General features: G+C 36.9%; 1 protein-coding gene across 1 annotated transcript in view; it reads right to left on the minus strand.

Annotated features, from left to right (window-relative positions):
* Positions 1-12,334, minus strand: part of ZNF385B (zinc finger protein 385B) — a 313,747-nt gene extending 301,413 nt beyond the window's left edge. The window contains exons 1-2 of the mRNA XM_034654810.1: positions 12,191-12,334; positions 11,185-11,502 (exon numbers count right to left, since the gene is read on the minus strand). Coding sequence (XP_034510701.1) covers positions 11,185-11,500 — 316 coding nt within the window. The 5' untranslated portion in view covers positions 11,501-11,502; positions 12,191-12,334. The remainder of the gene's footprint in view (positions 1-11,184; positions 11,503-12,190) is intronic.
* Positions 12,335-13,164: the final 830 nt, after the last annotated feature.

Here is a 13,164-nt window from a genome sequence, read left to right on the forward strand (position 1 = left end):
TTTAGTACGAATACTCCTCAGAAAATTAGAACAGTAAATGGGATAGGATTGGTGGGGAAATACCGTAGCAATAGGCACTGAGGATAATAGGTCCTAGCCTTTGACAGCAGAGGGCAAGATGAACATCACTAGTTACCCTACATAGACAATAAATGTGGTCAAATTTATCTGGACTTTGGACGTTGTATGTGGGTTGTGGAAAATAATCTCTGCACAGTAAGGAGGTATCCTAAGGAAACACCAAGCTGAGATGTCTGGACTTGATGGGGAGGCTCCTGGTTGACATAAACCAGAGTGGCACAGAAGAAATTAGGAGAACTTTGAATTCTAGCAGCTACCTCTGATTTTTTTTTATGCTGTGTTTTTCCTATGCTCCCACAGAACAAAGAAAACTCTCTTGTTCTAGGTACTTTCTATTTTGCCTGAGGGATCTTCCCTCCTTTTCACCCAATCGTATTTCACTCCAGTGAAGATAAACTATAGTTTGTCCCCACATGCATTTACATTGCAATCACTTCTATCTGGAATGTTGTTTTTCCTTGAATAACCCGAAACTCATCTTTGAATATTTACCACAAATATCACCTCCTCTGAGAAGACTTCCTTGACCTCTGTAAAGTTAACCATTCCTTTTCTCTGTCAGGACAGAAGCCGGTGTGATTATGAAAGGTCAACATGAGGTATCCTGTAGTGGCGGTTACATGAACCTACATAGGAGATACACGTACACACAAATGAATTCAAACAAAACTGGGGAGATCTGAATAAGATTGGTAGATGGTATCCATTTCAACATCCAGACTGGCATGTTATTCCATAGTTTTACAAAATGTGTTATTGGTGGAAGCCAGAATGAGTTCAAGGAACTCCTTATTATTTTACACAACTGCCTGTGACTCTCTAATCATTTCAATAAAAATTTCAGTTAAAAAACCTTAATAAATGTGACCACCTAAATACCCAGTCTTCTAGTAGCACTATCAGAGACAATAATGAGCACAAATTTGGGGTTTGGCTTTTTAAATAATAACAAGTGTCTGCAAAGATTAATAAAACACAACTTCTTTTTCTTAAGTGTCCAGATGGATATCTAAATAAATGAATGACAATATGATATGCTAAGAACAGTGACAGATTTATATATAAGGTAGATGTCACAGAGAACTGATACCTTAGCTATGCTGAGTTTTCCAAGCCATGAATATGGTATGTCTCTCCATTTATTTAGGTTTTGATTTATTTTCTCAATATTTTGTTATTTTCAGCATACACATCCTGCATATTTTTAACTGCATATCTAAGTGTTTTATTTTATTAGATGTGATTGTAAATTATATTGTTTTTAAATTGCAGTTTCCACATGTTTATTTTTAGCATATAAATATGCAATTGACTTTTCTGTGTTGATTCTCTATCCTGAAATCCTGCTAAACTCACTTATTAGTTTTAGGAATTCTTTCATAGATTCTTCGGGATTGATAGACCATCATGTCATCTGTGAAGTGAGGTAGACTTATTTCTTCCTTTCCAATTTGTATGCCTTTTATTTATTTATTCCTGCCTTATTATGGTGACGAAAATTTCCAGTACTATGTTGAATAAGAGAGATGAGAATGGACACTCTTCTCTTGCTCTTTTTAAATTTTTTATTTTATTAATTTTTAAATTTTAATTCCAGTATAGTTAACACAGTGTTATATTAGTTTCAGGTGTACAATATACTGATTCAACAATTTTATATATTGCTCAGTGCTCCTCAAGATAAGTGTACTCTTTAATCCCCATCAACCTATTTCACCCATCCCTTTAGCCACCTCACCTCTGGTAACCATCAGTTTATTCTCTATAGCTAAGATCTGTTTCTTGGTTTGTGTCTCTCTTTTTTCCTTTGTTCATTTGTTTTGTTTCTTAAATGCCACATATGAATGAAATCATATGATACTTGTCTTTCTCTTATTTTACTTAGCATTATTCTCTCTAGCTCTGTCCATGTTGTTGCAAATGGCAAGATTTCATCCTTTTTATGGCTGAATAATATTCCATTGTATATATACACCACGTCGCCTTTAGCCATTTATCTATCAATGGACACGGGCTGTTTCCATAAGATGGCTATTGTAAATAATGCTACAATAAACATAGGGGTGCATATATCATTTTAAATTAGTGTTTTTATATTCTTTGGGTAAATACATAGTAGTGAGATTACTGGATCATCAGGTAGTTTTGCTTTTACCTTTTTTTTTAAGAGTTTATTTATTTGACAGAGAGAGACAGCCAGCGAGAGAGGGAACCCAAGCAGGGGGAGTGGAAGAGGAAGAAGCAGGCTCCCAGCAGAGAAGCCTGATGTGGGGCTCGATCCCAGAATGCCAGGATCATGCCCTGAACCTAAGGCAGATGCTTAACGACTGAGCCACCCAAGCACCCCTGCTTTTAACTTTTTGATTAACAGTACTGAGATACTGTTTTCCACAGTGGCTGCACCAGTTTGCATTCCCACCAACAGTTCAAGAAGGCTCTTTTTTTTCTCTCCCCATATCTTTATGAACATTTGTGGTTTCTTGTGTTTTTGATTTTAGCCATTGTGACAGGTAAAGGGTGACATCTCATTATGGTTTTAATTTGCATTTCCCTGATGATGAGTAACGTTGGGTATCTTTTCATGTGTCTGTTGGCCATCTGCATGTCTTCTTTGGAGAAATGTCTGTTCCTGCCTTCTGCCCATTTTTTAACTGGGTTGTTTTTTGGGTATTGAGTTGTATATGTTCTTGATATATTTTGGATACTAACCCTATATCAGAGATGTCAGTTGCAAATATCTTCTCCCATTCAGTATGTTGTCTTTTAGTTCTATTGATTGTTTCCTCCACTGTGCAGAAGCTTTTTATTTGGATGTACTCCCAATAGTTTATTTTTGCTTTTATTTCCCTTGCCTCAGGAGACATACCTAGAAAAATGTTGCTATGGCTGATGTCAGACACAATACTGCCTGTGATCTCTTCTAGGACTTTTATGGCTTCACGTCTCAATTTACATCTTTAATCCATCTTAAGTTTATTTTTGTGTGTGGTTTAAGAAAGTGGTCCAGTTTCATTCTTTTGCATGGTGCAGTTCAGTTTTCCCAATACTATTTGTTGAAGATCTTTTTCCCATTGCATATTCTTGTCTCTTTTGTCAAAGACTAATTGACCATATAATCACAGGTTTGTTTCTGGGTTTTCTATCCTGTTCCATTGATCTATGTGTCTGTTTTTGTGCCAGTACAATACTGTTTTGATTACTATATCTTTGCAGTGTAATTTGAAATCTGGAATTGTGATACCTCTAGCTTTGTTTTTCTTTTTCAAGATTGTTTTGGCTATTTGGGGTCTTCTGTGGTTCCATACAAATTTTAGGATTATTTGTTCTAGTTCTATGAAAAACACTATTGGTATTTTGATAGGGATTGCATTAAATCCATAGATTGCTTTGGACAGTATGGACATTTTAGGACAATTTGTTTGTCCTATCCATGAGCATGAAACATCTTTCCATTTGCTTCTGTTGTCTTGATTTCCTTTCATCAGTGTTTCATAGTTTTCAGAGTAAAGGCCTTTCACCTCCTTAAGTTTATTCCTAGAGACGTTATTATTATTGTGCAATTGTAAATAGAACTGTTTTCTTACGTTCTGTTGCTTCATTATTAGTGTACAGAAATGTAAGGTATTTCTGTATATTGATTTTGCATTCTGTGACTTTCCTGAATTCATTTATTAGTTCTAGTAGTTTTTTGGTGGAGTCTTCAGGGTTTTCTGTATAGAGTATCATGTCATCTGCAAATAGTGAAAAGTTTTATATTTTCCTTACAAATTTGGATACTTTTCTTCTGCTTGTCTGATTTCTGTGGCTAGGACTTCCAGTACTATGTTGAATAGAAGTGGTAAGGGTGGATATCCTTGTCTTGTTCCTGATCTTAGGAAGAAAGGGCTCAGTTTTTCCCAGTTGAGTATAATACTAGCTGAGGGTTTTTCGTAAATGGCCTTTAGTTACAAAAAAAAAAAAAAAAGGAGCAGAAGAAGGAGGAGAAAGAGAAGAAGGGGGAGGGGGGAGGAAGAGGAGAAAAAGAAGATTATTTTATTTATTTGAGAGAGAATAAGCAGGGGGGAGGGGAAGAGGGAGAGGGTAAAGCAGACTCCCTTGCTGAGCAGGGAGCCCTGACACAGGGCTCAATCCCAAGACCCTGAGATCATGACCTGAGCCAAAGGCAGATGTTGAACCAACTGAGCCACTCAGGTGTCCTCATATATGGCCTTTATTATGTTGAAGTATGTTACCTCTAAACCTACTTTGTTGAGGGTTTTTATTATGAATGGAGGCTGTACATTGTGAAGTGCTTTTTCTGCATCTATTGAAATGATCATATTGTTTTTATCCTTTCTTTCATTGATGTGATGTATCACATTGATTTCTGAATATTAAACCACTTTTGCAACCCAGGAATAAATCCCACTTAATCATGGTGAATGATTTTTTTTGATATATTGTTGGATTCGATTTGCTAAAATTTCGTTGAGGATTTTTGTATCTATGTCCATTAGAGATATTGACTTGTAGCTGTCTTTTTTTGTAGTGTCTTTATTTGGTTTTGGTATCAGGGCAATGCATGTCTCATAGAATGAATTTGGAAGTTTCCCTTCCTCTTCTATTTTTTGGACTAGTTTGAGAAAAATAGATATTAACTCTTCTTTAAATGTTTGATAGAAGCCACCTGTAAAGCCATCTGGTCCTGGACCTTTGTTGGGTGTTTTCAATTACTGATTCAATTTAATTGCTGGTAATTGGTCTGTTCAAATTTTCTATTTCTTCCTGATTCAATTTTGGGAGGTTATATGTTTCCAGGAATTCATCCATTTCTTCCAGGCTGTCCACCCTTATTTTGCTCTTGGTCTTAGTGGTAAAGCATATGGTCTTTCACCATTTAGTATGATGTTAGCTGTAGGCTTTTTGTAGTGCTCTTTATTAAATTGAGGTAATTTCTCTCTATTCCAAACTTGCTGAGAGTTTTTATCATAAATGTGTGTTGAGTTTTTTCAAATTCTTTTACTTCACCAATTGATATGATCATATGATTTTTCTTCTTCAGTTGTTGATATGATGTTTTATATTATTGATTTTCAAGTGTTGAATCAATCTCATAAATCTGGACTAAATTCAATTTGGTTATGGTGTAAAATTCTCTTTACACATTACTGGATTCAGTTTTTTTATATTTTATTGAGAAATTTTAAGTCTAAGCTCATGATTAGTTTGTAGCTTTCTTTTTATATATTGTTCTTGTCTGATTTTGACAGCAGAGTAATAACCCCATAAAATAAGTTAGGGAGTGTGTTTCCCCCTCTTCTATCTTCTGGAATAAATGTATAAAATTGGTGTTCTTTAAATGCTTGGCACAATTCTATAGCAAAACCCTGTGGATCTATAAATTTCTTTTTGGGGAGCTTTACTATGCATTCTTCTAAGTTACCAAATTTCTGAATATAAGTTTATAGTATTTGCTTATTAGATTTTTAATTGTGGCAAGTTCTGTAGTGATATCACCTATATCATTTGTGTCTTCTTTCTTTTTAATCTTTGTCAGTTTTGCTAGAGGCTTATAAATTTCATTGATTTTTTCCCCCAAAGAACCAGCTTTTTGTTTCATTGATTTTTCTCTACTGTTTTCCTATTTTCAACTTCAGATATTTCTGCACTTGAACTTTATTATTTTCTTCTTTCTGCTTGGTTTGGGTTTATTTGTTCTCTTCTTTTCTAGTTTCTTAATGCAAAGACTTACTTATTGGAGACTTTTTCTCATTTAGAATATCAGCATTTGGTGATTTAAACTTTCTTCTCAGTACTGTTTTAGTTACATCCCACATATTTTGATATGTTGTTTTCTATTTTCATCTAGTTCTATGTATTTTTTCTTTCCTTTGAGCTTTATTCTTTGATTCATGGGTTATTTAAGAGAGATGTTATTTTCCTGTTGGTTTTCTATTGTTTTCTAGTTTAATTTCATTATGATCAGAGACATACTGTAATCATATTGTGTATGATTACAATTCCTTTAAATGTGTTAAGGATCCTCTTATAGCCTGGAATATGGCCTCTCAGTGAATGTTCCAAGGGGATTTGAAAAAAATACATGTTCTACTGTTGTTGGGTGGAGTTCTAAATAAATTAGTTAAATCCTATCAGCTTGTTATATTGTTTAGATCTTCTATATCCTTGGTGAGTTTTTGGTCTGGTAATTCTATCAGTTGCTGAGAGAGAATTGCTGAAGTCCTCAATTATAATTGATACATGAACATTTAGAATCATTATGTCTTCCTTCTTCCGGGCGAATTGGACCTCTTATCATAACATGATGTCTTTCTTTGTCTCTAATAATATTCTTCGTTCTGAGGTCTGTCTTATCAGATATTAATATACTCATGTCTTTTTTATTATGACTGCATAGCATATTCTTTTCCATCCGTTTACTTTCAACCTATATATATCATTGACTGTGCAGTGAGTTTCTTGTTGGCCATATATAACTTGGTCATTTTTTTAATCTCCTCTGAAAATCTCTATCTTTTGATTATTATATTTGGACCTTTTACATGTAAGGTAATCATTAATATGTTATTACCTAAGTCTGCCTTCTTATTATTTGTTTTCTATTTGTTTCCTCTTGTTCTCATTTCTATGTTTATCTTTTCTTGTTGTCCTGTGAGTTACTTGAAAATTTTTGTAGTACTCCATCTTGATTTATTTATATATTTTTTGATTGTATCTCTTTACAAATTTTCAAAGTAGTTGCTATGGGTATTACAATATACATACTTACCACAATCTCCCGGCACCATCATTTAAATACTTCAAATGGAGTACCAATATCTTACTTCCATTTGGGTCCCTTGAAGTTCTGCACTTTTAAATATCATTGTCTTAAATATCAGATGGTTATAATTTTTGTTTTACTCATCAAATATGATTTATATAACTTGAGGAAAATTACAGTGTAAGGATTAATTTTATGTGTCAAACCTTGACTGGGCCATGGCGTGCCCAGATATTTGGTTATTCTGTATTCTGTTTGGGTGTTTATGTGAGTTTGTTTTGGATGAATTTTACATTTAAATCTATAGACTGAGTAAAGCAGATTGCTCTCTGTAATGTGGGTGGCCCTCCTAGTCAGCTGCAGGCCTGAATAAAAAAGTCCTCCTGTTCTTCCAGAAGCTGAGATTTAAAGGTTTTGAATTCTAAGCTTAGTGAATGAACTGCCAGTGGTTAGGGGTCAGTCACTTCTTATTCAGAGAAATGGCTTAAGTCTCAACCATTACCCTGTGGACCCCACTTCCACCCTTGCCAACCTCTACTTTATAATAAGGCTGACAGAGAAGAAAGAAAGTTACCTCTGAAACTGACACTTCTTGGGAAGGTTACCTCTACTACCACATGTTTTCTCCTTTGTGGGGAAGATGGGATACCATTTTCCTCTGTGTATCAGTCTGCTAGGGCTGCTGTAACAAAAGCACCACAAACTAGGTAAAAATATATCAATCACAGTTCTGGAGGCTGGCAGTCCAAGGTCAAGGTGTAGCAGGGTTGGTTCCTTCTGAAGATTCTGAGAGAAGGACTGGTTCCTAATCTCTCTCTTTGGTTTGTAAACGGCTGTCTTCTTCCTGTGTGTGTGTCTTTACATCATCTTTTCTTTTTGTGTGTCTGTATGTCTAAATTTCCCCTTTTATAAGGATATCAGTCATAATGAATCAGGGTCAATTTACTTTGCAAAAGCTCTATCTACAAATAGGGTTACATTCTGAAGTACTGAGGATTAGAACTCCAACATATCGTTTTCTGGGGGAGTGCACAATTCAGCCCATAACACTCCCTAAAGCCAAGCAATGGGCAAAAAGGGAAGATTGGCATTTTGTTTCTTGATTCAGTGCCTAATATGTCAGTGGACTTCCCAGTCTCCCCTGTGCTACCTGAGCAGAGAGAGAAATGTGGAGGAGCACCTCACACCCCACTCCTACTTGCCTGTGCCCCAGTAGCTCCAGGTTTTGGAGAGGAATGTTAGTTGTCAGATGTATTCTGTGCATTCCCTCAAGCTCTAAGAGTTGATAAATACATAGATAAGAATAGAGGACACAATCTTGCCAAGACTGCCACAATGTGGGAGAAAGAGGCATACACAATTGAGGTATGGAGACTTTTGCTACAAAGTGGGGGTAAATTGGGAGATGCAACTAAATCTCAGGGACTTCCAATGCCTGGGGGACATTTTGGTGGAGTTCTTCATCCACAGGCTCTGTCAGGAGCACTTGTGACCCAGAGACAACCAGAATAGCAATCTCCTACCAAGAATAGCATTGCAACCTTGAGGAGGCTGTAAGATAAGGCCACTTCCACCTCTCCATCCCTCCATGGGCAGAAGGGCAGGCTGAAGCAGGGGAAGCTGAGAGCTAACTGCATCCCATCCTCCACTCTCAACTCCAGGGTCTATCTAGCCAAATCTTAACTTGGCTCTGACATGGATGTTTTTATAAATAGAGCTGAGTCATTTAAATCAAAGTCCCTCTGAATATACAAAAGTGAGAAGTTATGGGCTGAGAAACTGTTAAGGGAACTGCTACCCAGCAGGAAACAGACGTTTGATAGATCAAAACTGAAGAAAGTGACTGGAAAAAATAAAACCGTGTCAGTCTTGCTCCTCAGTGAGTTGAGACTAAACGGTAAATAAGTGCACATGTACACATAGCACTAAGGTATATTCTACCCTACTTCCTGCTGTTTCACTTAGCATGGTATCATGGACAGATTCCCGTCAGTAGGTATTTTTAGAAATACAATTTTTAATGACTCTTGTTTCTATCATTCATCTTATAAACGTACTTTAATGTATTTAACCTTTCTCTATTGGACATTTGGGATACACTTAATATTTTGGAATTATAAGTCATGTCATGATCATCTTTGTACATACATCTATGTCTAATCTCTATTTCAAAGAGAAAAAGACATTGTTATACCTACTTTTTTTTTTTCAAATGGGAGGATTACTGTTAACTACTTTCAGAGATTAAGTGACTTGCCTTCATCATATGCTAAACCCATCTTTTGACAATGGATAATTGACTGTATTATCAGTGTATGAAAGTTGTCCTTTATACCTCGTGTACAACTTGAAAGGCTGACTCATTTTGTACCCATTTTCCCATATACTAATATTGCCTATAGGATATATCCATAATATTCTGTGTATGTCTTAGCTAAATTTATGTCAGCTAATTTCATTAGCATGGAGAAACTCATGAGTTGGAGCTTTACATGTCTATTTTCAAAACCCATCAAAGTGGGATAGTTCACCCAGGATAGCAACAATTTGTGACCACAAATATATTATAGCACACAGTTCTGAATTTAACCTGAGTGTTACTGCATGGCAGGAAGTAGCAGTAAAGTAGTGACAAAAAATAATGGCTTCACTATTAACTAATTAAATATGGTTGGAATTCTAGACCTGCCATTTCCATGTCATATAATCTAGGCAAATTATTTTATCTCTCTGTGCTCCACTCCTAGTCCGTAAAGTAGGGATAATCATAGTACCTACCTCAGGGTTGTTGAAAGGATTAAAGGAGAAAATTCCTAGAAAGGACCAGAAAATGGCCCATAAAATATGATCAGTTAATGTTAGCTACTAGTCTCACTAATTAGAAGTCACAAGTTAATCTCAATTTAGACATACATATTTGGGCTCTAAAGGACACCATTCACACATTTACTCAAGACTATTTGCTCTCTAATTCAGATATAAGAAAATAAATCAGTTTTTAACCTGACACCAACTCTATCTTACTATGTAAATACAGATACATTAATGCATCTGTGACTATTTGCATTATCATCATAATAAATAAAGACAAAATGGAGAAGTAATTTTTCACTATTATAATAAATATGTATCTTATAACCTCGAAGTTCCTTTAAGTTCTTTCACAGCATGCTAAGTATTGATTGGGGGAAATAATTTAATGAAATTAAATCACACACTGAGTAAAAAGCAGTTAGGTTTAGCTTGAAATATAAAAATCACTTCTTTACAGCACACACACAATTTTCACTGGAGCTCAATATGGGTCATGCCATAACTTCACAAAATCAAAAAGTATGTAACAGCACCAAGTGAAATTCCAACAAATGGCTGCTCAGCATCATCGCATTCCACGGTGAAGCCTCATTACCAGAATCTGCTAGAGTGGAATTTGGAGCACTTCCGCCACATTTACAAGGAGGCTTCTCTTGGTCTCCCACATAAACCTGGGTAGGAGGCCCTCCTTTCTGTAGAAATCTTCACCACAGATCACAGTAAATTTCACATTTTCGTTGGTTGTGCCCTAGTGAAGACACCCAATGAGCCGCAATGTGGAGGAGGAAGGGCTGCCTAAGGATAAGATAAAGAATTTGAAAGACTGTCTCTCAGATTCAAGGCAGATGCGAGAAATGTGAAAATTTCTAAGCTTCTGCCTCTACCCACCCACAGGACAGGCTGGGAGGTGAGAGGGGAAGCAAGAAGGTACTTGCAATAGGGCCCGAGCTCAGAGGTAAGCCTTGTTGGTTTTAGCAGTGTCTGCTCCTATTGTTAGAACACCACTGGCACACTGCTGCCAACTCCCTAAAAGAATATAACATGTCTAACACTCAAGATTAATTCTCCTTTCCTGCATCATGGGATGTTATAAATAAAGCTGTAGCTTTTTATATACTATCAAGTAGTACACTACCCTATAGAAAGCAGATGAAGGAAACCCAAGAAAGCCTAATTTTGCAGAGAGAGGGAACAGAAAAATGACATCACTGATCTATTTTAAATTCATTTCAAAATACATTAGGAAATGTTCACACACTACGAGAATACAGGACCAAGTCTACAATCCAATCCACAACATTGCATGTGCGTGTATAATGTGTCTAATTAAATATATATGATTTTCTTATATAGCCACACACATACACAGAAGTAACAAACAGCTCTTGGAATTAACTGTAGGGAAAAGAATATATATTATTGTGGTGGTAGCTTTACAGTGAGAGAGATTTTTTCTAAAGCCTTCATTTTCTAGAACAGCGCCATTTCTCCCAGCAGCTCATGGAGCCCTGGGCCCTCGCACCTACCTGCGCTGGTGTTGGTGCCGGGGCTGGCCAGCTGCTGCCCTGAGCCCTGAGCTGGCGGCGGGGGCTGCCCATCGCTCAGCTGCTTGACTCGCTTGCGATGGGATTTTCCATTGTAATGGACTTGGGCCTGGGCTGCAGAGTTTAGCTGGATGTTGCACACCTCACAGAAGGAGAACAGAATTTTCTTTTTCTCTTTACTCAACTGGTCCTCAGGCCTGTCATTCTTTATCCCCTTTTCTTCAAAGCCCCGTAGAAAAGTTGCCATATTCATAATACCATCTTCAGGGTAATTGTTAGGGCTTAATGAGTACTTCATACCTGAAAAAAAAAGAAAGTACAGGTGCTTGCGAAATCTATGCTTTCTGATTTTCTAATAGGAGCACAAATTATTTTCATGATTTAGGATAAGTTAAAAGTCTTCCAGCTACTCAGTAGATGCTCTTTGAAAAAGTTATCAGAACTACCTCATTGAGCAAATATGGTCTTTGAACATGTTTCCTCTGCTGGAGTACTTCCTCCTTTATCCTCATCCCACCCTCCCCCCACCTCCCGATTCCTTTGCCCTTTCTAACTCCTGCCCATCCTTTAGATCTTACCTGGAGTACTACCCTCTCCAGGTAACCCGTCTGACCCTAGACACAGCCGGATCCCTGATGACATGCTCCCTTAGGGCTATGTGACCTCCCTTCAGAGCATCCATCACCGTACGCATGTCATATGTATTTATGCAATTTCATTTATGTGTTTCTCTCATAGAGTATGAGTTCTATGAGGGCAGTAACCTCCTTTCTGGATGTCCCTTAGGCCTAGAACTGTACTTTTTACATAATAGGCATTTAAATACCTATTGAAGGAAAGAATAAATGTCATGAACCCAGAATTGTGTAAAAGGGTATGTATAGGCACAAAGTATATATAATGCATGCACACCTGCCAACAGACCTATGCCCTTAGCCGGGGAGGAGGTGAATAACAAAGATTAAAACACAGTATGTCTGCAACTTACATTAAGTTATGTTCCAGAAGCCCCTTTATAAGTCAGCCAATGGGAATTTGAACATATTTTCTTATAGTTGTAGTGAAACAAACTTTAGGTTTCCAGATTAGCCCATAAATATCAATTTAATTTTTGATAAGGTTGAAATGCAGAACATCTGAAATAAAAAATAAAAGAAATACAGTAAATGGCAAACTAGTCATTGAAAAATAGAAAAAGAGTAGACTAAGATATAATTTTGTTTAAGTGCTGATTTTTTTTCATTTAGTTAGATAAGGGTATAGTGATCAATAATAACTTCACTGAAGATTTTAAAGGAAGCTTTTCAGTACCTCAAGAACCTTCACCTGTTGTAGATGGGTCTTGGCTTTTTATTTTCTCAGTTCCACTTTAACATGTAATTTTTAGATTTTATTTAATACCACTATTACCAGCATTTTTATACTTTATTAGAAAAACTTGGGTTTTTCTTTCCTAAGGAGGAAAGTCACTTTCCTAGTCACACAGAATACTTAACTTTTGACACTTCTGGTCACCACATGTATGGAGGTTTTCCCCCCAAGCCAAGCAATCCTCTGAGACACCAGCCGGGTGTCCCTCAATGTAACTCAATTTTGACACTATGTACCCAGAGATAGCAACATATCCCACAGGTTAAGGGCTCAGTCTCACAAAACTGCCTCCTCACCCCCCCCACACACACACACTTCAGACACCTGCCAAAGCCCAGCCTGTTACCTGTGCTTCTGACCAACCCACTCTATAGCAGAGTTTCCAACGACCCACTCCTTGGGTTCAGTTAATTTGCTAGGGTGGCTATAGAACACAGGGAAACAGTTTACTTATTAAAAAAGATATAATAAAGAATACAGATGAAGATCCAAATGGAAGAGATGCGTAGGGCAAGGTATGTGGGAAGGAGGAAGCTTCCACGCCCTCTCTGGGTGTGCCACTCTCCCAGCACCTCCATATGTTCACGAACC

Source organism: Ailuropoda melanoleuca, chromosome 2 (assembly GCF_002007445.2).
Source record: "Ailuropoda melanoleuca isolate Jingjing chromosome 2, ASM200744v2, whole genome shotgun sequence".
NCBI lineage: Eukaryota > Metazoa > Chordata > Mammalia > Carnivora > Ursidae > Ailuropoda > Ailuropoda melanoleuca.